Here is a 24,813-nt window from a genome sequence, read left to right as displayed (position 1 = left end):
ACATAGCAAAAATATGATATGATGTAGCATATATCCATATTTGCAAGAAATAAAATGCAAACACACCAAATTTTTGGCCTCTTCCTACTCCAAACACATTTGTACCAGCTATTCAGTGTTACAGTGATATACAGTATATAGAGTCCTCACAGAGATTATTTATTGTCCTACTTGTACTTTTAAGTGACAAACTGGCTAATACATACTGTATAAGCAGTCAATTAAAAATGCAATTCTGGTAATAGTTGGTTGCAATTTGCTGTTTGCAACGAAATGCCAAAAAAGCAACTGGTCTTGGATTCATGAAGACTGGTTGGTGAAACATAATAAGTAACACATACCTGTCTGCGTTCCATCCCAGTGTGCAGAGAAGCCTTTATAAGTGATCGACGAGTCTGAGTGGAATTTAATCCACAGTCTGTTACTATGTGATAGTACTAAAGGTGGAGCCTGGGTTGAGCAGTATCGACCAATTAGAGGTGATGTTTCATAACCTCCATCTCTGCGTAAAAGAAAATTTTATATAAGAAAATCATTAAGACAGAGAGACATAAATATAGAGTATTTAAAACAGTTCCTTACCTGATTTCCACATAATCGTGTATGCAGTTGATGCCAGCTTCCAGAGCAAAATCTGTGAAGTTTAACATGATCTGATTGTTGACTGCAATTATAATCCTGAAGATGCACTCACGGCTGTTGGGGTAGTTGTTGGGGTAGTTGGGTGAGGTGAACACTCCAGTTGGAGTTGTGAACACTGCACTACAGTCTAGAGACAGAACAATGACAAATGACAGTCAGTCTCTGATGTCCTTAATTATTGTCATTGCAAAGACATAAAGGATCATTTTTGTGGTTTACTGTGTATTGTGTTATTCAAACAATTAGTGATGTATTATTCATGTAGTATTTTTATGTCTAACCTGTGCTTGCATTGACTGAGACATAACTGGCAGCAAATCCTTCAGTTGCCATACTGGAGTCTGTGACAAACAGGACAGTCATGAGATTGTCAGTGCTGGTTAGTGATGGAGGAACTGAAGTTCCACAGTACCTGAAAAGAAAAATGGTGCAAACAGCTGCTAAATGTGTAAAAATAGTTATAAAATTGATGTTGATCTGCTAATGCCTTTACCTGCCCAGAAGATGCCCAGTCTGAACCGTGCCATTGTCATATACCTCCACATAATCAAAATCACAGTCAGTATGGTACTCCAAGTTGAAGGAAGTGAAAGACAGTCGGATGATGTTTCCAGGTGCTACAGCAATGTGCCAGGAGCAGTTAGCACCATGAGGGTAGTTGGTAGGGTGACCTGGACTAGTAAAGCTACCGGTAGGAGCTGTGAGAGTGTCTCCACAGCCTGTTTATGGAATATCATCAATACGTTATAACTAAGAGTTAAAAAAAAACATTAACTTTCAACTATTTTATACCAGAAAACAATCTATATAGCCTAATGACACAGTGATACATTACCTTCCATAACAGATGCATACTCTGCAGTGAAGCCATGGTTGCTGACTGAAGCATCAGTACTGAAGGCTATATACATGTGTTTTTGTGTGGACTGCAACATACTGGGAACCTGGTTTCCACAATATCGACCAATCAAGGGAGAGCTGGACGTCTCCCCATCTCTTACCTAAGGAAGGAGATGGGTTGATCATTTTATATTGCTATGAAGTCCATAAATCTGCTATGCAATGCAATCAGTCAATGAAAAATAGATCATTCTGCTTTGTTAAAATATATAGGGAAAAAGATAAGCACCTCCACATAGTCATATAAACAACCTGAAATGTCCTCAACATCAAAGGTGAGGAAGTTCAGTGTCACAACGTAGCCTGTGGGTTGACTGATGACCCACTCGCACATCTTGTTGTGAGGGTAGGTGTCAGGGTGAAGCGGTGTGCGAATCTGGCCTGAGCCTGAAAGGGTTCCTCCACAGTCTAAAAGAGACAAAAACGTCCTTGTCAGATCAGAATACAGTATTTAGACTGTGCTTATTAAACATAAGCTAATATTTTACAATATTAACACAAGTGGAATAGAAAATAACTTTCATTGTTTTATCACCAAATCTAATATAAACTTAGTCAGGACATTCTTTCAGTTATGTCACACTTTTGTGTGCGCTGTATTAGGTCTGTTCATATAACTTTACACAGAATTTTAGTGGTCGTTTGTTGTTTGTTTTGGACAATTTCTATGAATATATTGCAACTAGTAGGATAGGTAAAAACAGAAATGCTTATGAAACAGTACAAATTCTTAACGAATGTCTACTTTCATTTGAGCCTTTAACTACCACTGTAAAGTATGGCGTGACAAAGTAATTCAATGCTGAACATGAACAACTCCAAAACAGGTGAAAATTAAATTAAATTTAACCTCTGGTAAAAAGAGTTAATCAAATGACTCAGTCATCATCAAGAGGCACATTTTCTATACAGTGGTGATTAATGCATTAAAACTAGCCATGATTGCATTCAGTGTCAGTGGTATAAATACAAAACTTACGGATTTCATATACAGCCCTAAAGCCAGCATTGCTTACAGAGCTGTCAGATTTAAAGCGAATCCAAAGGTCATTAGCAGATGACAAGATTGGGGCAGGTAATGTTGTACCACAGTACTTTCCAAAAAGTGGGGCTGTTTCCCCTGAGCCATCACGCACCTGGGACAAGAAATACATACTTTTGTTAAAGCACCAGTGATTATTATCATCAATTCTTATAGCTCACACAGTCTGCCTTTTTCACTTTCTCCACTCTCTAACACGATTACACACAGAAACACATTATACCTCCACATAATCAAATTCACAGCCAGTGTGATATTCCAGGTCCATATGTGTAAAGTTGAAGGCCACCTGCTCACTTCGAGGCAACCGGATCAGATAAATACACTGCTTGTCATGTGCATAGTTATTAGGCCAATTGGGGGAGATGATAATGCCTTGACTTTCTGTGTATGTGCCTCCACATCCTGGGTCAGCTATATCAGACAAAGAGCATTTGTGAATGAGTTCAAAAAAGTAAAGTAAAATATTAATATTAATATTAATATTATTAATAATAATAATAATAATAATAATAAGAAGAAGAAGAAGAATAATAATACTGTTCTGATGTAACTTAGTCATTGGTTATTATGAAGATGTTGAAAAATACAGTAAGATGTTGAGTTTACATTAAAACTACAAATGTAATGAATATATGAAGGAATAAATGAATATATACTGTACATAAAACATGCTTGCAAGCTATTTTCATGAACTTTGAAATCTTTATCATTTACTAGTCATAATAAATGTTATAACTACTTTATGAGGTCATGAAATGGACATAAAATGTCAGATTTACAGCGTTACCCATATTTGCTTAGACATAATACACTAATTAAAAATTTAAATGCCAGCAAAAGAGCCATCAGATAACTAAGATAGCACCTTCCACGTGGATATTAGATATCATATCATAAAATAATTAAAAGAGATGTCATATGTGCTGTCAATTTTTTTTTAAATCATATAATCTAAGTGTAAGCATTTGGCTCAACAATTATGACTTATACTAACTTTGTGAAGTGGTGTATGTGATATGAAAGCCATGGTCGGTGATAACATGGTCAGAGTGAAAATGGATCCAGGCAATCGGGCCTGTTGTCTGCAGTGGTGGTGGAGAACCACTGCTACAATATCGATTTAGAAGTGGGTCCTCAGGGAGCAGGCCATCTCTGATCTAAAGCACAAAGAATAAATCAGCATGTGGGCCTCAATAAAATCCCTTTAAAAACAACAAGTGCTGAAGCTAGGCATCTAATGGTCAATTGTTGACATACTTCAAGATAATCATAGCTGCAGTCAGGATGATGCTCAAGACTGAGTGTTCCAAAAGCAAAGGTAATGATCAGCCCTGGACCCACATCTATTGTCCAGTAGCAGTCACGGTTTGGTGGGTAGTTGCCAGGGTAGCCAGGTGATTTGATGTCACCATATGGATTGGTCAAATGACCACCACACACTGGAGATAAAACAAACAAACTAGCATGAAATATAAATAAACATGCATTAACATTTATAATTTTAAAATACATAATATTGAAACGTTTGTCTGTTATTTCAGGGTGTCACAGCCACCATTTTATAGTTATATAATATACTTATTTATATAATTTATCTACGTTTGATATAAGTTAAGGTATGCTTAGTACATCTGTCATACACATAAAACATACATAAAACTTGATTTATTGTGATTAAATATGCATATATATTGTATAAACATGGGTAAAATCAAATCACATCAATAAAATCAAATTATGCAAAGTTTAAAGAAAAGCCAAACTAAAAACATTTGAAAATTTACACGAAAAAGCATGTGTGGAAGGAGGTGAGAGGAATTTCCATAGCTTTACATAAATTATAGTGGATTGTAAATACAGTATATTTGACTGCTTAGACATATAGTTCAAAATAATATAGAGCTGAACACATAATGCAATACCTGGTGCTTGGGACTCCCAGGCCACAGTGAAGCCGCCCTTATTTATTACGTGATCAGAACGGAACCAGAAGTACAAAGAGTTGTGGGAACTGAAGAGCTCAGCTGGGGCATTAGTGCCGCAGTATTTGCCAAGCATGTAGGCAGATGCACTCTCTCCATCATGGATTTGTAGGAAGTCAAAGCTGCATGTGGAGCTGTGCTCAAGGTCAAAAAAAGGGAACGTGATCCGCAGAATCTGGAAGAGAAATAACCAGACAAAGGGACATTTTATTACTTTCATAATAATTTCATTAGTTTCATAACATTTCACAACTATTATTATTACAAGCTATTAGATGTAGTTTTATGTGACAATAATAAAGACTATTATCACTTACTTTATCTGCATCAGTTCTGACTACCCAGGCACAACTGACCATATGGTCATACTGGTCATGTCCAGGTGTGTTGGGATAACTAAATGTGCCAGCTGGACCTTCCAGGACTCCTCCACACTCTGTAACAAATATAAACTCAGGTCAAAGACCATCAGCAGAGTATCAGTTCGGTTGAGTGCAGAGACACACTAGTGAAAAGCACACCTTGTTGTGGAGTCTGGCACTGCGGTCCTGTCCACTGTGATGTGCAGGTACAAATGTAGCCGTTAATGCCATCTGTGCAAGTGCCTCCATTTTGGCAGGGGTTACTTGCACACTCGTTAACATTCTGGTCACAATTCCGGCCTGTCCAGCCTGGGTCACAGTGGCAGATATATCCAGAGGCTAAATTCTAAGAAATATAGATAAAACTGATTTTGGTCATCATGCTTCCAAACAATACGTACAAGCTTAACAAAAGATGAAAGAGAGAATGTAGACTATATAAAATAGAATATTTTTTATAAAAAATACTTTAAAAAGATTTGTCAGTTACCTCACACTGGCCGTTGACACATGGGTTATTGGTGCCACAAGTGTCGGTGATCTGAGTACAACCAGCAGGACCAAAGCCATTCCCCACATAGCCAGGTGGACAAGTGCATGTAGGGATATTGCTGCCTGGAGGAAGGTAGGGCTCTGAATCAGACCTCTAATCTTGGTGTTATGATTGAAAAAACTTTAAACAGTTCTAAAACTAAAAATATGGTTGTGAATGAAAACAAATGTATTATCGATTTATTATCTATCTCTAATCTCTATTAAGCACTACTATCTATAGTTCAGGAATTGCATGTCTGGAGGCAGACTCATTGTGTTCATACCACAATAACCATTTTTTTGTTCTGAATTCACAAATGGCAGTGATGCATCCAAATTGTAAAACATAATGGTTTTATCTTAATACTGGCATTTGGTATCATGTGCTACGGTGCAGAGTGCCTACTATAAAAATGTGTGTGTTTACAGAGAGAGAGAGAGAGAGAGAGAGAGAGAGAGAGAGAGAGAGAGAGAGAGAGAGAGAGAGAGAGAGAGACCTGGAACAGAGGTACAAGTGGCCAGAGGATAACATCCTCCATTGTTGGCTGAGCATATGTCAGACTGAGTACAGGTTTTTCCATCACCCTCATAACCTACACAAAGAGAAATTTAGACATTATTTCAAATTCATTCAGTGTAATGTAAAATGCCTTTATCTGTATAAACCCTTAAAATCCCTTATAACTCCCAAATCTCAAAGTTGCCTAATCACTGAAATAAATGAATTGTTTTCCTGACTATCATATCTACTAGATACTGTACATTAATTTATTTAAATAAGTATTCTGAAAAAAAAGGGAAGAAATAAGTGTAAAACACAATTAGTTACAAAACCTAGTATCTAATTGGATACCTGGAGGACACTGTCCACAGTGGAAAGAGCCCATGGTGTTAAGACAGGGCACCATCGGAGATGTAGAACAACCCCCATTGTTTGTTTCACATTCATTTATGTCCTGACAGCTGTAGCCATTGCCCTGCCAGCCTGGATGGGTGACACGGTAATGATACTGATATTTTATGTAACAGGGCTGATATTATATAAAAATTATGTTTGTATGCACCATGGGTAACATTCTGTTAGTCTTGTATTAGACCAGTATTCAAATGTATTACATCAACTAGAATAATAATGCCAATCTATGAATACTATATTAAAATAACATTCCTTCATGAAAACAAAATGGATCCTAGTCTAGTAATCATACTCAAACTCATACTCATTCCAGAGAAACACATCCCATGTCTTACCTGCTGGACAAGAACCACAGAAGAAGGAGCCTAGAGTGTTGAAGCACTGTACAAGTGGATTAGTGGAACAGGGCTTGTTGGGGAGGCTACACTCATCCACATCTGCTGTGCATGCAGAGCTGCCAGGAGGAGACATCCACCCAGCATCACAGATACACTTATATTTGGGCTGTTAGGAGATAAAATAAAACAAAACACAAAGAGTAAAGTGCATATTAGAGACCTTGATGAATAAACTGTTGATACCTTTATAATTGATATACTTACAAAAGCTCAAAACATTCTCAATTGCCCTATTTAAGATCATTCTTGAACACCACTGAAAAACGCTCTAAACAGTGACACTGATTAACAGGATAATGTAATTCCACTGTTTTCTGTGGCCGTAAAGGAAAAATCCACCCAAACCACCCATTATTACCACAATGTTATTCAAATACCCCCTGATAATAGTGCCTGTGGGAATTATCTATCACTTCATATTTATCTAAAATGCATTGTATTCCTTTACTCAGATGTTGTCTCCTATAATTCTAAATTGGTTTTATTATTGAAATAAAACTGAACATCACTGGACAATGTTAATTGGGAACAAGTTAACAGTAAAACCTGAGTGTTATCACTAGCTATAAATTTTAACCGCTCTAGCAATGTGACCCTGTGACTGTAGAGAAGCACATAATTTCCACCTTCTAAGAGGAATGACCACTAAACAAATTAGCATCAGAATCTCTTAGCACATGACAAATATTTTAATATAATCACATGTCCTGAGTTTCAGGGTAGATTTCTCTATTAACAATAACGTCCATCTATGAAATTCTACAGGAAAATAGTAATACTCCAGCATTATTTAGCATTTAGGAACTTTATGTAGATTAATATATGTGTAAATAATAAACTCTCACAGATTATTACCTCGTTAGGTGTTACTCTGTCAGAATCAATGCACAGCCCATGAACACACAAGTCCTGGCTCCCTCCTGCACAGTCATCATAGCGAGAGGTGCAGTGGGGTCCATACCACTCTGGCAGACAGTTACAACTAGATGAAAAGACAATAAGAAAGAGTAAGTGAAAAACATCATGATAAAGGCTATTCAGGAGAGTAAGTGATGGCAGGGATCAGGAAGCATGTTACGTGTAAGATCCAGGAGTGTTAACACATGTGGCTCCATTCTGGCAACCCTGAGTTGTTCCAGCATAGATCTGACATTCGTTCACATCCACAGCACAGATGGGACCCTAACATGACATAACAAGCTCAGAACCAGTGCAGTGCTGATGCTTAAAACAATACAAGTGTATGCTGTATGGTCAGCATTGTATTTAGATCCATCATACCTGCCAGTTCTGAGGGCAGAGGCAGTGAAAGGAATCCAAAAGGTTTAGACAAGTTCCAGAGTTTTGACACGGGTTGCTGCTACATGTCTTCCGTTGGATAGTCTAAAAAAATCATGACTTAATAACAATACATTTATGCTGAATTTTAATAAACAAAGAAACAAAATGTCTTATTTAAATTTACCTGCTGTATTGTTTGAACGTTTGACTCAAGGTTGGCCACTTTTGTGTTCAGCAGATCCAACTGGTTTTGGATCTCTTGAGATGGGCCACTGTGCTTTATTGTTTCTATGTCATCTTTATTGGTTTGTATCTGAAAGTTAATTAAAATACAGACATCATATATAATACAAAAGAATACAAAGTACACACTGGAGTAAATACAATATAATATTCTATAAATTATAATATAACAAAACTATCTAAAATCTTATCTAGGTTTGTGATTTCAACTCATGACAAACTATATTTCAGTTCATGACAACTATATTTCAGTTCAATTAGCAATGTATTAGCAATCATATATATATTGTAACGTGTCTCTGATCTGAAGCTTTTCATAATCTTACCTGCTTTAATTTCTCAGTGAGGTCCTCATTCCCCACTTTCACACAACCTGTACCTGAAGTCTTCAAATAGATGTGTTTATCGTTTCCCGGCATAAATATAAGATGACCATCATTTGAGATCATACGAGGTCTGGAGGTAAAGTCATCACATGAGTCTTGGGCACCAAGCCCCCAAATTCAGATTCAAGTAAAGGTACACATCTTAATTCTCTTGTACCTTCAAGTATACTTCATGCACTATACTTTTACCAAACTACCCCAATAAACAACAACAACAACAACAACAACAACAACAACAACAACAATAATAATAATAATAATAATAATAATAATAATAATAATAACTCAATAATCTCCTTACAGAAAAAAGACTGCAGTGGGACTGGGATGCAATACATTATTTGATTAAAATATTTTAAACTTATAGAATACAAACAATCCATTTAAATCATTTGCTCACCTTTTATAAACACTTTATAATCTTTGATATAATAAGAAAAAAGTTATATACAGATCAGTCTAGCAGTAATCAATGTACAACTACAAGTCCAGGTAATAAAGTATCTCAGTGTACTTACTGGTTATTGTTAACGTCTCTCTTGCTCCGGCTGTGGACATGTTTATCCTGCTCACACTGCAGTCCATTGAGAAAGAGGAGAGCAATTAAGGGCCAGGACAGCTGAAGTGTCCGAGCCATGCTGAGGGAATGTCTCAGGGCGCTCTTCAGACACTACACTGAAGGTGAAACTAAAAAGCAACTTTAATGGACCAAACACCAAAAAGTGCCCTTTGCCCCATCCTGGTCCTTGGAGACCATCACGCTCTCCAATAAACTGGCCAAAAACACATTTGAGGAAGGAAGACAAGTTGGGACAATATAGCATTCACTTTACTACATCATTACCAAGCACCATCATGTGATTTTCAGAGATCAGTAACCACAGTTAAGGTGAAGTATTTTCTGCAACTATATACATTTGGACCTTCCCCTTTAACACCCCGGGGCAAAACTAAGGTATCAGATCTTTAGTTACAGTTTTCCATGCATTTCTTTGAACAACTAACATCTATTATTAAGTAGAACATATCAGGAATTTCTTTTTAAATAAAACAACAGAGAAACATAGTAGTACAACACATACAGCTTTATTTAATAATTTACAAACTTGATTCATGTGATACAAAAGTTGAATGTCTTTGAAACATCATGGAGTCCCAGTGAATGCTGAAACAGCCCTCAAACTCTGCAGGAAATCCCATTTGTTGGTCATGACACCATGAGACTGATAAGCTTGGCTACCACACAAACATTCAGACTGTTTCCCAGAACCCGGTACTGCTGCTTAATGGAGATATTTGAAGGAAACCCTAAAAAAAAAAGAACAGAAATGATGCCATACCTGCATTTTATAACATTTTATACACATTTTATTGTGGCATGCTTCAATGTCACAATTTTCTTGCCAGAGAGCCCGAATATAAACTAGCCATTGCCGTTAGAGTGTAAGCAATTTTTAAGCATTTAATACTGCAGAGAATTGCAAAACATTATACTGCAATGTTAAAATGCTAATATGTGAGATTTGAGAAGTATGATATGATCATCAGAAATCCCAGAATGAAATGTAATTGTTGTCAGTTATCAAAAACAGCCTGAATACTGAAAGACAGAAAGGGCAGATGCCCTTTTCCAGAGCAACTTACATGATCTCATTTTTTTATTATTATTTATTTTTTAATACAAATGAGAAATTGAGGGTTAAGGGCCCTGTTCAAGGGCCCAACAGTGGCAGCTTGTTGGACCTGGGATAAAACTCACAACCACTAGGCTACCACACACCGTCACTATTGTTACTAACTAAATCCTCTACATTCTACAAATCGCAGTCCACTGGCATTAAACCATTTAGACTGTTTCTAGTCTTAAAAATCACACTTTATATATCAGACAGGTACTGAAGTACTATATACACATGATATAATTGCTGTATTATAAAGATTTGTTTTATTTGATTTACTGAATTGTGGTGGGAAGCCCATAAGGTTGGCTATCTCTCTGGGTGTAAAGTATCTGAGCTTCAGCCGGGACAGCTGCTGCAACTTCTCCTCTTCAGACAACACGTCCAGTGACTTAAAGACGCTCTCCAGCTCCACATCTGTACATGACTGCAGAACAGAACCAGTTCCCTCTACGTAGTGCCCATATCTGGAGAGGAACAAAAAGAATTTTACAATTAAATTAATTTAGCAGTGGTCATGAATGAATGATTAATTGATTTATGAATCCTTGCCCTTTAGTGAAGCAGACTGATCTCCGGCAGTTTGGATTCACTATGTCCATGAGCAAGGCGTATCTGAGCAGGATCTTCGGAGGAAGCAAATATCTGTCCATGTCTGTTCCTTGTTTTTCCTCTTCCAGGAAATCCTGTAGCCTCCTCACTGTCTGTTCGCTGTCTTGACTCCTCTTCCTCTCCAGCTCCTGGGCCGTCTCCAGCTTATAGATTATAGTCCCATCTTCTCTCATGCTACCATTTACTGTACTACAGTGGCTGGCAGAGATAGTTGGACTGTCTGTGTTATAGATGGATGACTTCGGAAAGCCCTCTAAAATCTAGACGGGTTAAGGATCACAGTTTATTATAACAGTCATAACAGGTCACAATGCAACCTCTTAAAAAGGGAATCTTATATCATATTCAGACAGGATGGATGTGTTTACCTCTGTTGTTTTTGGAAAGGAGAAGGAATCTAAGGGAGCTTTAGCAATAAGAAAATAACGCAGCCTTGAGTTTGGTATTCCTAGCTGGGAAAAATAACAAAGTTGTACAACTGCAGTCAAATTCATATCAAGTAGCCTATTATTTATGATACAGCAAGTTTTTTCTTTGTGTTTGTTTTTAGAAAAAGCTGGTTTTACTACAGTTCATCTCTTAGGTTTATTGAAACAACAGTTTTGTTTTAACATGAATATATTATTACGAACACTGAAATCAGAAAAAAAAAAACTTGCTTATTTTCATTTACTTGTTTATAATTACCCAATTTTCATAAGGTAAAATGATAATTGGATCAGAATAAAAGTACATACTTACACAAGTAGGTGATATCATTAATTCTTGGAAGTTGTATTGACAATCCTGCAAAGTCTTTATCAAGGCATTTCTGGGAAAAAAATAAAAAAATTGCACTTCAAATCCACGTAATTAGGTTTCCCTCCATTTTATCCTTCAGTCCTGTTTCTCTGCTTACATTTGGATCCTTTGTACTAAATATTTCAATAAGACATGACAGTGTAGGTGGCTTATTAACAATGGCATTGTGAGTATAAACTGCTTAACCCAGAACAGTACTGAATGACAGCTATGTACTGACAGCAGTCTCCCAAGCTGAGGACTTGCCCTATAAGCCAGTTTACCTCGCAGTGGACGTCTCAAAGCCTTTCACATTCTCCAGCAGAATGAAGCGGGGCATCTTGGTCAACCTACAAACAGAGCACAGGTTCTTACATAAAAGCAGTATTATCAGATGGAGTGGCTGCAATTCTCAAATATTTCGCTAAAGAGCAAATAGAATAAAATATATATTATATTATATATAAATTATAAAATGTATATATTATATATATATATATATATATATATATACACACACACACACACACATCTGCTTGAAAGAATGAAAAAAGGCCATTGCTGTAATAGCTAACTGAATGCAGATTACTGTTCATGTCTGAACAACTGAGGCACTTCAATAAACCAAGTTGATTAAAAAAATGTCAAATTAAGGTTAAGTAGCACAGAGAGCACAAAGAGCACAGAGTATCATATATAACAAGTATATAGAGAGCACAGATTGATCTGACCTTGGCAGTATATCCAAGATGTAGAGAAAGCTTTTTGTTCTGGGATCATTTACATCACCTTGTAATCCAATCCTACATAAGTAGAAAACCTCATTACTATTTATTTCTGCAACAATGCGAGTGAAAATAGTGACTACAGTTTTGATTACCTAGTAAAAGGCTGACAAGGAGGGCTCATCAAAATCACATCAAAGTCCAGTTTATTGAAATCATTTAAAGTCATTCCCTAGATAAAATCAAACAAAAGTTCATTGTACTCAATGTTGTATTAAATTGTATAGAAATGTACCATTTTATAACAATATATGAATTTGTAGCTTGACAAAGAATAAGGTTCAAATCTGCCACGAAAATGTCAAACTTTGCTTATCCTGAATATATAAATGATCAAGTCATGTCTTATTGCCCAAAATCCAGAACAAACAAACCAACTGAAGCATTTTCAGAAAGATCTTGTTCTATTACCTATTTCCAAATGATTCACCTTCTAAGGAATAATTTTGTGTCACATACGTGAGCAAGTCTTTACTAAATCAAATTAAGGCCAATGGGTGTAGCAGCTGGTGCATCATTACCCATGCTGACGATGCACACAACCTTTACCCAACACTCAAACTTCCAAGTTATTCTTTCACCTAAAATACTGGAGTAACTGCTTGTCATGGGGTGAAATGTGACAAGGTCTAAATAAAAGGAAATATAAATTACTAACAAAACAATAAGCTTACAAAGTTGCCTAAAAACATTATTTAGGCATTTATTCTATATTGTTGTTTTTCATAATATAATATTTTCAAAATATTTATTCTTTAGTTAATAAGTTTATGACTTATTCATTGTTCTCTTTAAGACATTGTATCCCATTCCTTACACGTGATATTTTTACTCAAGTAAAATGATGTCTTCTATTATATTGTGCACTGTACCAAGGAGACAGCGTTTGGGATCTAGATGACAGGCAGCTTGCCCCTAGAGGTGACATGAGATAACAGCATAACTATGCTATAGGTGTTTATCTCCAGATATTATATTATTTAGCAATTCATGCTGGCTAAATACTATAATATACTACACAATAATTTAGATATACTATACTATAAGATAATTTATTGCTATTTTTCTAATATAGGAACATGGGGGAAAGGTTTTGTATAGGTTTGGTAAATTAAGTACAAATAATAATCGCTTAAAATTTTCTTTTTATGCTATTATACTTTATAATGCCTGCTGTCCATTTAACATGATATTGTGCCACTTAATAACAAATGTTTCATTCATTAAGAAAATGAGAATCAGGCTGATTAGCAGCTGCTCACTTCAATGGTCTTTGGTAGCAGTGGAGTATTTGGGAAGTTGTGTTTATAGATTTCATTCGCTGTTGTATTCACATCCACTGCAGCTACCACTTCAGCAGGGACGGCGCTCTCTAAAGAGAAAAACAAGAGGAATTAGTTATGACATCAAGCGCAATGTGATGCAATAAAAACTATGCTACAGTCTCAATTATTTGTAAAAAACAAACAAACATCAACAACAACAAAAGATCTTCACAGAACCACAGTTCACTGACTGCATAAATCTTTGAAAACGGAATGTCCTCTATTATTCCTTTATCAAAGCTTTGTGAAAATGTTTTACTAGACTTAACAGAATTTCACAATCATCTTAATCTTCATCTTAATGTATGGATTTCTTTATTTTTTTTCTATATCTTTATTATTAATTACTTAAATGTAAGTGTTGTTATTACAAGTATTTATTTATTTATTTATTTATTGATATTATTGGTTATTAGAGAGAGAGAGAGAGAGAGAGAGAGAGAGAGAGAGAGAGAGAGAGAGAGAGAGAGACAGAGAAAGAGAAAAAGAGAGACAGACAGAGAAAGAGAGAGAGAGAGAGAGAGAGAGAGAGAGAGAAAGACAGACAGAGAGAGAGAGAAAGACAGACAGAGAGAGACAGACAGACAGACAGAGAGAGAGAGAAAGACAGAGAGAGACAGACAGACAGACAGAGAGAGACAGACAGACAGGCAGAGAGAAAGACAGAGAGAGAGAGACAGAGAGACAGACAGAGAGAGAGAGACAGAGAGAGAGAGACAGAGAGAGAGAGACAGACAGACAGACAGAGACAGAAAGACAGACAGAGACAGAAAGACAGACAGACAGAGACAGAGAGAGAGAGACAGAAAGACAGACAGAGACAGAGAGAGAGAGAGAGAGAGAGAGAGAGAGAGAGAGAGAGAGAGAGAGAGAGAGTTAATGGAATACTAATTAGTATAAACAGAGAAAATAAATTAATTGTATGATCCAACAGACACCAGGAGTCAGAATATACCTTGCAGTGCATAATGCATCCCTCCGATGCCACTGTACAGTTCCACAACACGGAGCCTCTCCATGTTTTACCGCTTAGCTAAGATCCCCACTAATAACACTGTGAGACGTGTGCTAACATTACAACTCCGTCTGGAAACAACCACTGCGCAAGAAAGTTCCGATCTGCGACATAGACTGTTTTTTACGATGTATGGTGAAATCACTAGGGTAGGTTTTCGAATATCAGTCTTGTGTGTTTTCTTGCCTTTAATAAAGCAAATCAACAACACAATTACACCTTTGAATCCTTATTTATTTGTGAATGCCTTTGATATATTAAATAAACTTCATCAACATCATTAACCAAGTTAAACTGAGGACAAGATGTTGGCACATACAGTATAATATATTGTTTGGTCAATTACAACGTGACTAAAAATACGTACGTTTTTTAATGCTAATTCTGTTCCAGTAGTTCATTTAATGTACAAACATCATACATTTGTGTAATATATCATTCATAACAATTTTATAACTAACCAAAACAAAAAAGTCAACTATTTCAAATTAAATGCTGACCAAACCCTCTTACATAATGTCACGTAAATTAAGTCATTTTATAAATATTTATTATTAAAGGCTTTAATAGGATCCCATTTTTATTTTCACTTATCAGAAAAACCAGTGCTGTTTTTTTGGCCATTTTAACCCAAAATGGCAGATTTCTTTATTTTAACACACTATTTTAAAATAAAAAAATCTGCCATTTTGGGTTAAAATGGACAAAAAGACAGCACTGGTAAATTCAGATATAGTGGTACATTTAGTCTCACTATATCTGAAAGTCGTACTTTTTAGAACGACTTTTAATAGCTTAAGGCCTTCTGCTATGTAGCATTATGACGTAACAGTGCTGCTGAATAAGCCTCTTATGACGTCATCAGCGCACCGTTATGTCATTTGCATAAAGAGTCGAGTATAAAACCCAGGAGGCTGTAATGAGCTCAAGCTTTAGAGGAGTGGAGCTGCTGTAGTGAGGACCAGGTGGGCGTAAAAACTCAACAGGACTCGAAAATGGCAAATCGATCCTCAGCAACTTCTCGCCAGTCATCTTCTTACACAAGGATATTTGGTGGTGAGCGCAGCGTCTCCGCTCGGTCCTGTTACTCCAGCCGTCAGCAATCGGCTCCAGCGCGCACAGCGCGTCTCTCCTACAGCACCGTCTCCGCTCCGCCGAGCAGAAGTGCGCGAGTGACAAGCGCAAACTTGCCCCGACTCGCATCCGAAACGTTGGACTTCGCCCTGTCCAGTGCCATCAACGTCGAATTCAAAGCGCACCGGACAAACGAGAAAGCCGAGATGCAGCAGCTAAACGACCGCTTTGCGTGCTACATAGAGAAGGTGCGCTTTCTAGAGCGGCAGAACAAGATGCTGAACACCGAGCTGGCGCAGTTCAGAGGAAAAGGAACATCCAGAGTCGGAGATCTTTATGAGGAGGAGATGAGAGAGTTACGAAGGCAAGTGGACGAACTCAACAGTGATAAGGCCAGAGTCGAAGTGGACCGAGATAATTTGATGGAGGATATCGAACGCCTAAGAGAAAAGTATGTGAGAACTTTTTCTTTGTAGCTTTGTATACAGTAACAATATTGTTTATATTCTCGTATGAAACCAGAGATTACAAGGTTTTATGTAGTGAATTCCCAGCCACAAGTATTAAAGTACATACATTATAAGGCAAAAAGGTTGTAGACACCTGAACATCATGCTTATATGTGAGTCTTCCCCAAACTGTTGCAACAAAGTTGGAAGTAAACAGTTGTCTAGAATGTCGCTGTATGCTGTAGCATGACTATTTCCCTTCACTGGAGCTACTGTAGGGGACCTAAACATGCGCCACCATGGCACTTCCTCAGTCGAACAAAACAAGCTGTATGAAGACATGGTGTTCCGAGTTTAGAGTGGAAGTCCTGGAGTGATCTGCACAAAAGCTCTGACCTTAATCCCAACACATTTGGGATGAACTGTAATGCTGACTGTGTACCAGACCTCCTCACCAGACATCAGTACCTGATCTTACTATTGCTCCTGAGGCTGATTGAACAAATCCCCTCAGCTACACTACAAAATATTGTGAAAAACCTTCCCAAATGAGTGCAGGTTTTTATAATGCCAAAAGAGAGAACTAAATATGGAATGTGATGATAAACAAGCAAATATGAGTGTTATGGTAATGAATATCAGAAATTTGTTAGGTTATGGTAGTTAGTCAGTTAGTTGGTCTGCTGAAAATCAATGATAGTGTCATGGAAAATTTTCCTAAGAAACTGTTTGTAAGGGTCTGACCTTCTGTGTGCATGACTAGAAGTTGTTTGTGACTAGAAGTTTTTCTTACCAGAAATTTGTTTAAAATATTAGAGGGTCAGAAGGAGTTGGAGATGAAATGTTGAGACTCAGGCTCATAAACAATTTAGGCAGACTTCCGTAAGATTATCTTGATCAGGAGACGATCAGGCTTTGTGCATCTCGCCAATGATTGATGTTTTCCTTTCTTCAGATTTTAGTGTTTAAATCATGCCTATAAAATCTGAATGAAACGAATAATCAGGGTTCTTCCTCTCTCATGCTAAAAGAGGAGCGTTGGATCCTGTTGCGCAGCAGTACAAATAAATTGTGAACCTTTTTCTGTTGCCCGTGCCTACCGGTGTGCTATTTTTATTTTCTCAAAAACTTCCACAACCTTGGTTCATTTAAGATTAAAATCAATTGTTAAAAACAGGCAGCCAAATGTGTTCCATGTCAATCTTTAACAACCCCATAAATAATAAACTTTTAAGCTAAAGAAGACATATTGACTGTATATCTACAGTCTATTTGGTACAATATATGAAGCCTAAGTCTTTCTGTGTTAAATTGCATGTCATATCCAGGCTTCAAGAAGAGGTCCTTCAAAGGGAAGATGCTGAAAACAACCTCCAGGTTTTCAGACAGGTATGTACATTCCACAGACAACTCAGCTAGTTATTGCTACACATTTTATTAGATGATGTGATCTGGATTTGTCTAGATTTCAGATGGAATGTTTGACATGTTTGGAAAGTTAATTCCACTCTGTGATAGTTTCTGCGATGATGCAAAGAGGGGGCTTGTGAGTAAATGACAAAGCAAGCTGTTGTCCGAGTGGGGGCTGTTACTTGTAGCTGGGGGAAGGTGGTGTATTCAGACAGTAGAGAACAATGGAATAAGGAGCAGGGTATTTAAAACCATCTGCCACTTCCACCTGTGCCACCTGTAACTTTGCAAATAGGCACAAGAAAATACTTTCCACCATTTTATTCAGTGCTATACTTGGCTTTAGGTGCTCTAGAATAGTAAACATATGCTTAGTGTTGTCTTTACTGTGATTAGAAGCATAGGACTGTATGTAATTTTAGACTGTTATACAATCTTTGGCTTGAACTAACAGCTGTATTTTATTAATGTATTGAATGTTCACAGGATGTTGATAATGCAACCCTGGCTCGTCTAGACTTGGAGCGCAAGGTGGAGTCCCTACAGGAGGAGATTACTTTCCTGAAGAAACTTCATGATGAGGTATATAACAGTTTTGTTTGTTGTGTCTGTTTACTTTTATGCATCACGACAGTTTATTGCATGTGAGTGTGACCATTGCAGAGCCTTGAGTAGATCATGAGATTGGCAAAGAAGGGCATTGGCACAGAGATTAGCAAATTATGTCAAGAGGATGAAGAGTATTATTAGACTGGCCCTTACAAAACAGGAAAGGGCCAGTCTAACACTAAGTTGAAACACAGGCCAAAAAGTTTATAATCCGTCTCTGTGTTATCTGTTTGCAAATCAAAGGGCTAAAAATCAGAAAGATCTAAGACCTTTTGAATTAAGGAGTTTGAATTTGAATTATTTGAACAATCTGAAAACATGGCAATGCATGAATTCTTTTTAGTGTAAAATATATAACACATTGATGTTGCATATGTTTTATAAACACAGCTTCTGTACCTTCATCTTTTTAAAAAAATCTGCATGGAAACTCAAGCTTTCTCCTTTCACTTGCCTGCAGGAGCTTGTTGAGCTGCAGGCCCAGATACAAGACCAGCATGTGCAGATTGATATGGACATAGCAAAGCCTGATCTGACCGCTGCACTGCGAGATGTCCGCCTTCAGTATGAGACTCTGGCCAGCAAGAACATCCATGAGGCTGAGGAATGGTACAAATCTAAGGTCAGTTTCTATCCACAAGCTTATTTCTTATTGAGAACTTTAATCATTAGTGGCTGTAGCAGTGTTTGGTTGTGTGTCTTCTTGTGTGTCTTGCAGTGCTTTTCATTCCCTCTGGGTTTCTGAGAATGAGCAGATGGTAATGCTGGGGTTTATTGGATAGAGTGTACAGATGGCCAATCACTGAAAGCACACTAAACAATGGATTACTGTTGTCTTTTTTTAACATGACTGACAAACACAGTTTTGATACACTTATCTAAAACCCAGATGAACCCATTAGCCAATATTACAAAGTGCTAATTAAACGGCATGGTGAAAAATGAAGCTTCTAAGTCTGCCCCTCTATTCATCTTGCTATCTGTGGTGTCAGTTTCAGGGAGTAATTTGTGTACAAATGTAATAGAAATATAAATGCAATGTAAATCAGCAGGCATTTTCTTTTTCTTCCTCCAGTTTGCAGATCTGTCAGAGGCTGCTGCTCGTAACACTGAAGCCATCCGCCAGGCCAAACAGGATGCTAATGAATATCGCCGCCAGGTGCAGACTTTAACCTGTGAGGTGGATGCACTTAAGGGCACTGTGAGTATACATTTAATAGTAACAGCTGGATAGTGTGAAAATGCCTTCATACAAATCTCTATGTCTATGTTTATGTTATAGAATGAGTCTCTGGAACGCCAAATGGGGGAACTGGAGGACAATTTTGCCATGGAGTCCTCTAGTTACCAGGAAACCATCGCTCGTATGGATGAAGAGATCCAAAACATGAAGGATGAGATGGCTCGTCACTTGCGTGAGTACCAAGAACTGCTGAATGTCAAAATGGCCCTGGACATTGAGATTGCGACCTACAGGAAGCTGCTGGAGGGAGAGGAGAGCAGGTGTGTATACTGAGCAGTTTTATTGAGATTGTAGCTTAGGATCCTTTTTATTATTTCATATTCAGAGTAGGCTTGCTTAGTATTTTAAATGTAACTACATAAGTGTTTTAGTTTGTGAGCTTAGAATATGCACATATACAAGAAAACATTTTGTTTTAGTGCTGATTTTTCACAACTAATCCTTGCATCTCAGTGCATGCATATTACGTTAGCTACAGAGTGGCAAGGACCTTTACATGCTTTTTACATGGGCTTACATGCTATAATTCAAAAACATTTTGGTTCTTTCCATCTACAGGATTGCCAATCCACTGCCCAATTTTTCCTCTTTTAATTTGAGAGGTACAGTATACTGAAATTCCATAACACACTCATAAAGACCATATTGCATTTATATTGCCAAAAAGCATCAACAAGTAGTGCTGACAGAAGCAAGCACTCTTATAAGAAAACATCTGTATATAATATACTGAATTTCTTCTGAACATTTGTGAATGATTTTTTTTCCACAAATATGACAATACAAGCCCTTTGTCTGCAGAATCCATGATGGAAACCAAACCACTTATTGAGAACCTGTCCAAGAAAGTGGTGATTAAGACTATAGAAACAAGAGATAGTCAAGTAAGTAAAAATCAAACAGTAATAACATTGCAATAAAATGTATTTTTTTTTCTCAAAGGGAAAGAAAACACATTACCAAATAATCCTCTTTATTTCTGCTTTGTGTCCTATTCCAGGTGATTCATGAGTCTACTCAGCATCATGAAGACCTGGAGTGAACTGCATACAAAACCTTTAAAAGAAAAGCTCACAAAGAAGGAGAGCTCTGTAGGGAGAGGTGATATACAGTACCAGAGGAGTATTTTTGTTTCTGTGACATTAAAACAGCTTTAATGTGCCTTTTTGCCACTCTAGATCAGCAGGTAGAGAGGTGTTTTATATAATATAGAGGTTGTAGGCTAGTGGAAACCAACTTCACACACAATTGTTATAGATTACACTGTGCAAATTAGACCCCAGCAATAATCTTAGCTATATTGATTTGCACTGTTTTTTTGGTCAGCTTCCAGCTTGACCAAAATGTAGAAGAATGAATGAATATATTTCTTAAAACAAACAAACAAACAAACAAATAAACAAAGTTAATAAACCTTTCCAAAAATCATATTTTTTTCTTTGGAGAAAATGTTGTAAATATAGTGCTCAGAATTTGTATAGTTAATGAGTGAATGCAAATATATCTTTCTTCAATGATCATGCTGCTGGACTTGACAGCCTGGAGACTACACTGACTCTCAACCTGTAGAACCTCAGAACCTGATCCAGTTCACTGCTACGTAAATCTGCTGTGGAGGTGTTCAGTTCTCACTCAAATCTCAAATTGTCCTTTTCTCGCCTGCCCCCTGGTGGACAGTTTGCAAAAGTACACACGCACTTCCCAGTAATAAAGATCCCAATCACCATTTTTTTAATGAAAGAAACAAGAGCTTCTTATGACTTTATTAGTTTATTAATGAAATAATAATAATAATAATAATAATAATAATAATAATAATAATAATAATAATATTGTCTAAAAATACCCATAAGATTAAAATATTATGGGTAAAAGAGAAGATTTAAAATACCAAAACCATTTAAAAAAATAATCATTTAATATTTCTTCTGTGACTCTTCAGTCACTTTTCCGATTTATCTACTAGTTATTAAGTAGCTTGTAAGCTTTTTATATGAACAATGACAGTGAATTTGATCAACACAAGTATTAACATTTACATAAAGAATGTTTTTAAAAACATAAAGAAAATACTTTAACTAAACTAAAAGTGTCACTGTTGTTACATTTAGCATTAACTGCTAACTGAAACTCTATGTTCTACTTGTTACGTCATCAATTCAATAAAGCAGTTGGAGCAAGATGATGCACAAAAGCTTTATTTAATGTGAAACTGAAGGACAAGATTTCAGAGCAAAACAGAGCACAAAGGTTTAGTCGTGGAGTCATTAGAGAAAGAGAGAGAGAGAGAGAATGAGAGTGAGAAACAGAGAGAGAGAGAGAGAGAGAGAGAGAGAGAGAGAGAGACAGAGAGAGACAGAGAGAGTGAGAGAAAGAGAGAGAGAGAGAGAGAGAGAGAGAACAGCTGTACCTTTTAACAGTGTTAAGGAAGATACAGGGGTTACAGAATCAAAATCACATTGGAAGACAAATTTGAGCATTTAAGTTAACACAGAATCATGAAACAATATAACATATGGCGAAACAAACAGTATGTGCCTATATCTGGATGCTCCTGTGAAACAAAGTGATATCTCTGTCCTGGTCTGGTGCATTTCAGTCAGTTATGTAGTCGATCTGCTAAACGTCAGTAAAAGGATAAATGCTGGAAATATCAATATATTTTGTTTCTTCCTGTCCCATCTATGGAAAAATGGCTGATTTTTGTAATCTTGAAATTTCGAATCAGATACACTGCAAACAAAAGGAATACACTTGAAATAAACACCTCAGGTCTACCTGGCAGTTACTTAGTTCCTAAATCCATGAAGTTAATCTTTCCAGAAATACATTAGTCTGTCAATTGCACATTCACAAAACAAAAAAAATGATTTCTTTCCACATTACACCCACTCCTGTCAGCCAAGAGCAACAATCTGATTTTATCATAGGCACAGACTCATATACGAATATGGTCTATTTATGTTGTAGCCTATTCACCTCAAGGTTTGATGTTGAGTGCATGCTGAGATCTGACCTCTCTTATCAACAAGATGTTTCCACCCACCAAACTGTTGCTCACTCAATGTTTTTTCGCACCATTCTGTGTAAAATCTAGAGAACTCTACAGAATGTGTGAAAATCTCAGGCCATCAGCATTTTCTGAAATACTGAAAAACCAGCCCATCTGGCACCAAAACCATGTTACAGTAAAAGTCACAGCGATCAAACTTTTACATCATTCTGTAGTTGATATGAATATTAACTGAGACTCTTGACCTTCATCTTTGTGCTGTGGTCACATGATTGGCTGTTTGGATAGCTGGTGTTTTAATTAAAGTGGGTGAGTGTACCTATCTACATTAATGTTAATTACTTTAGTTAAAGTGTAAAAAAATTTTTTTTTTTTCAAATTCCAAGAAGTAAGAGACTTTATTTAGAGCAAGATTCATGTAACTATAATATTTTGCATGTTAAATGTAACATATGGCACTCATAAAATGTTTTGAAATGTATTCCCTAGAGATGGCTTCAATATCTTGTCCACACCTTCTGCATAGCAATGTGTGTGTAATGAGGCAGAGTGTGAACAGAATGAAGCAGGAGGATGTGCTTATATTAACATGCAGATGAAGGGTGAGATCTACAGGCCTACATGGAAAGCATATGTGCTCCAATGCCCCTGCAATCTGCCACTCCACAGAAAGACTGAAAGTGAGAGAGAGAGAAAGAGAGAGAGAGAGAGAGATATAGAGAGAGAGAGAGAGAGAGAGAGAGAGAGAGAGAGAGAGAGAGAGAGAGAGAGAGAGAGAGAGAGAGAAATGAATTATGCAGTTTACAGTGTACTCCTTGTCTTAACACCCCGCTAACATTTGTGATACAATACCACAGAATAACCTCTTCTGTTTGGCCTGCTGACATGAGAATGAATCAACTGAATCATATCTGTAAGTATTAGTGTTTTTTCCACAGCTGGACTATATTGTAGATCCTGTAAGTCTGAACACCAGGGCATTATTAGGCCTTTTGAAATACATATGGCATAAGTATGTGAGAAAACATGTTTCTTAGTACACACTTCTGAGGTCTCAGGCAGCAATATTATGCTCTGTCTGTATTGTATGAGGTTGTATGAAGTTGCATTCATAATATTCACAGTTTGTTACGATTAGTTGAGTTTTTGAATGTTTGTGTTTTATGCTATTCTTTCCCTAAATCCTGGAAACGTTTAGAATATTATGTCTATGCCTCATCAGTATTTCATTGATACTTGATTGCCACCTAGTGGTATAAATGTGATGTTTTTCTGTTGCCTCTGAACATATCCCCATTTCCTTCCATGTTATTGACATAAACTGTATTTGTGGTGAACAGTTAAACTAGTAAATCTGACAAGATCATCACCAGTCTCCACATAGTGAAATCTGAGACAGTTTGGTTCCAGCATCACTGCAGCAGTAAACCTTTAATTAAAAAAATAAAAATATTAAGCACCCTGAGGGGTTCTTTGGTTAGTCTAGAAGTCTTCAATATTATCCATAAAAGGTTGTTTGGCTGCAGGCTTTCATTCTAGCCAAGCAGGAGCCTTGAGAGATTCTACTTTCCAACCAACTATCATGTGTGCCTCCTACTTGGCCCTATGTGGATTGAAGATCCCTGAGCAAAAATGTGACTTGCCTTCAGCTTTATACTGTATATCTAACACCCATTACAGCTTTCTGTGTTTGTGTGTGTGTGTGTGTGTGTGTGTGTGTGTTTGATAGATACAAGTAGGTATAAATCAGAAAATTCAGTATGGGGAGGTCAAGTCATTAAGACTGATTGCCATCATGTCCAGTGTAAATTCTCATACCTTTGCTTGTTGTTCCCAGAAGAGTCTCCAGATCGACTGCTCCACTTACTAGGATAAAGTGGTTACTAAAGATATATGAAGATTAAAAGAAAATCAGTTTCAGGCATTAAAGGTCGGGACTTTGAAGAACACTATATATAATAGGGTTGCATGTTACAAAAGACACAGTTTGACTAGGATTTTTATAAAGAAGTGTCTACTTCATTACAAAGAGTTTTTAGGAGCAGCATTTATGACTCTTATTAACATTGCATGAGAGTGTCATGTCACCAGCATGCCAAATTAAAGTCTAAAATGTCTGCTTGAGGAAGC

General features: G+C 36.9%; 3 protein-coding genes across 3 annotated transcripts in view; 1 reads left to right on the top strand and 2 right to left on the bottom strand.

The window, feature by feature from the left end:
- Positions 1-9,463, bottom strand: part of cubn (cubilin (intrinsic factor-cobalamin receptor)) — a 29,954-nt gene extending 20,491 nt beyond the window's left edge. Inside the window, exons 1-23 of the mRNA XM_060870066.1 lie at positions 9,208-9,463; positions 8,630-8,759; positions 8,245-8,373; positions 8,061-8,162; positions 7,858-7,961; positions 7,635-7,761; positions 6,717-6,885; positions 6,319-6,450; positions 5,963-6,058; positions 5,422-5,546; positions 5,091-5,277; positions 4,887-5,005; positions 4,510-4,744; positions 3,845-4,026; positions 3,582-3,744; positions 2,808-2,998; positions 2,522-2,678; positions 1,772-1,950; positions 1,478-1,643; positions 1,136-1,361; positions 924-1,054; positions 583-769; positions 342-502 (exon numbers count right to left, since the gene is read on the bottom strand). Coding sequence (XP_060726049.1) covers positions 342-502; positions 583-769; positions 924-1,054; positions 1,136-1,361; positions 1,478-1,643; positions 1,772-1,950; positions 2,522-2,678; positions 2,808-2,998; positions 3,582-3,744; positions 3,845-4,026; positions 4,510-4,744; positions 4,887-5,005; positions 5,091-5,277; positions 5,422-5,546; positions 5,963-6,058; positions 6,319-6,450; positions 6,717-6,885; positions 7,635-7,761; positions 7,858-7,961; positions 8,061-8,162; positions 8,245-8,373; positions 8,630-8,759; positions 9,208-9,326 — 3,517 coding nt within the window. The 5' untranslated portion in view covers positions 9,327-9,463. The remainder of the gene's footprint in view (positions 1-341; positions 503-582; positions 770-923; positions 1,055-1,135; positions 1,362-1,477; positions 1,644-1,771; positions 1,951-2,521; positions 2,679-2,807; positions 2,999-3,581; positions 3,745-3,844; positions 4,027-4,509; positions 4,745-4,886; positions 5,006-5,090; positions 5,278-5,421; positions 5,547-5,962; positions 6,059-6,318; positions 6,451-6,716; positions 6,886-7,634; positions 7,762-7,857; positions 7,962-8,060; positions 8,163-8,244; positions 8,374-8,629; positions 8,760-9,207) is intronic.
- Positions 9,464-9,756: 293 nt separating this feature from the next.
- trdmt1 (tRNA aspartic acid methyltransferase 1) lies at positions 9,757-14,983 on the bottom strand. Its single transcript, XM_060869230.1, has 10 exons — positions 14,826-14,983; positions 13,808-13,917; positions 12,641-12,717; positions 12,492-12,563; positions 12,045-12,110; positions 11,722-11,791; positions 11,349-11,432; positions 10,921-11,240; positions 10,648-10,835; positions 9,757-9,997 (listed from the first exon to the last, which is right to left on the bottom strand). The coding sequence occupies exons 1-10, from the start codon at positions 14,887-14,889 to the stop codon at positions 9,897-9,899; spliced, it is 1,152 nt and encodes a 383-aa protein (XP_060725213.1). The 5' UTR covers positions 14,890-14,983; the 3' UTR covers positions 9,757-9,896.
- An 807-nt stretch (positions 14,984-15,790) lies between these two features.
- Positions 15,791-21,083, top strand: vim (vimentin). The gene is made up of 9 exons (XM_060870065.1): positions 15,791-16,410; positions 17,737-17,797; positions 18,305-18,400; positions 18,888-19,049; positions 19,503-19,628; positions 19,710-19,930; positions 20,229-20,272; positions 20,472-20,554; positions 20,671-21,083. Exons 1-9 carry the CDS (start codon positions 15,881-15,883, stop codon positions 20,710-20,712), a joined length of 1,365 nt encoding a protein of 454 aa, XP_060726048.1. The 5' UTR covers positions 15,791-15,880; the 3' UTR covers positions 20,713-21,083.
- Positions 21,084-24,813: the final 3,730 nt, after the last annotated feature.

This window comes from Tachysurus vachellii, chromosome 5 (genome assembly GCF_030014155.1).
Source record: "Tachysurus vachellii isolate PV-2020 chromosome 5, HZAU_Pvac_v1, whole genome shotgun sequence".
Classification (NCBI taxonomy): domain Eukaryota; kingdom Metazoa; phylum Chordata; class Actinopteri; order Siluriformes; family Bagridae; genus Tachysurus; species Tachysurus vachellii.
This window is presented reverse-complemented; position numbering and strand designations above follow the sequence as displayed.

What these genes read in the sequence shown, in the direction of transcription:
- trdmt1 (XM_060869230.1), bottom strand. Translation starts at nt 14,889, where the DNA reads ATGGAGAGGCTCCGTGTTGTGGAACTGTACAGTGGCATCGGAGGGATG. An exon ending in CCTTGTCAGCCTTTTACTAG is followed by an intron (nt 12,564 to 12,640) that starts GTAATCAAAACT and finishes CTACTTATGTAG; the next exon opens with GATTGGATTACAAGGTGATG. An exon ending in TCAGTCTGCTTCACTAAAGG is followed by an intron (nt 10,836 to 10,920) that starts GCAAGGATTCAT and finishes GTTCCTCTCCAG; the next exon opens with ATATGGGCACTACGTAGAGG.
- vim (XM_060870065.1), top strand. Translation starts at nt 15,881, where the DNA reads ATGGCAAATCGATCCTCAGCAACTTCTCGCCAGTCATCTTCTTACACA. An exon ending in TGAAGAAACTTCATGATGAG is followed by an intron (nt 18,401 to 18,887) that starts GTATATAACAGT and finishes ACTTGCCTGCAG; the next exon opens with GAGCTTGTTGAGCTGCAGGC. An exon ending in TTCCTCTTTTAATTTGAGAG is followed by an intron (nt 20,273 to 20,471) that starts GTACAGTATACT and finishes CTTTGTCTGCAG; the next exon opens with AATCCATGATGGAAACCAAA.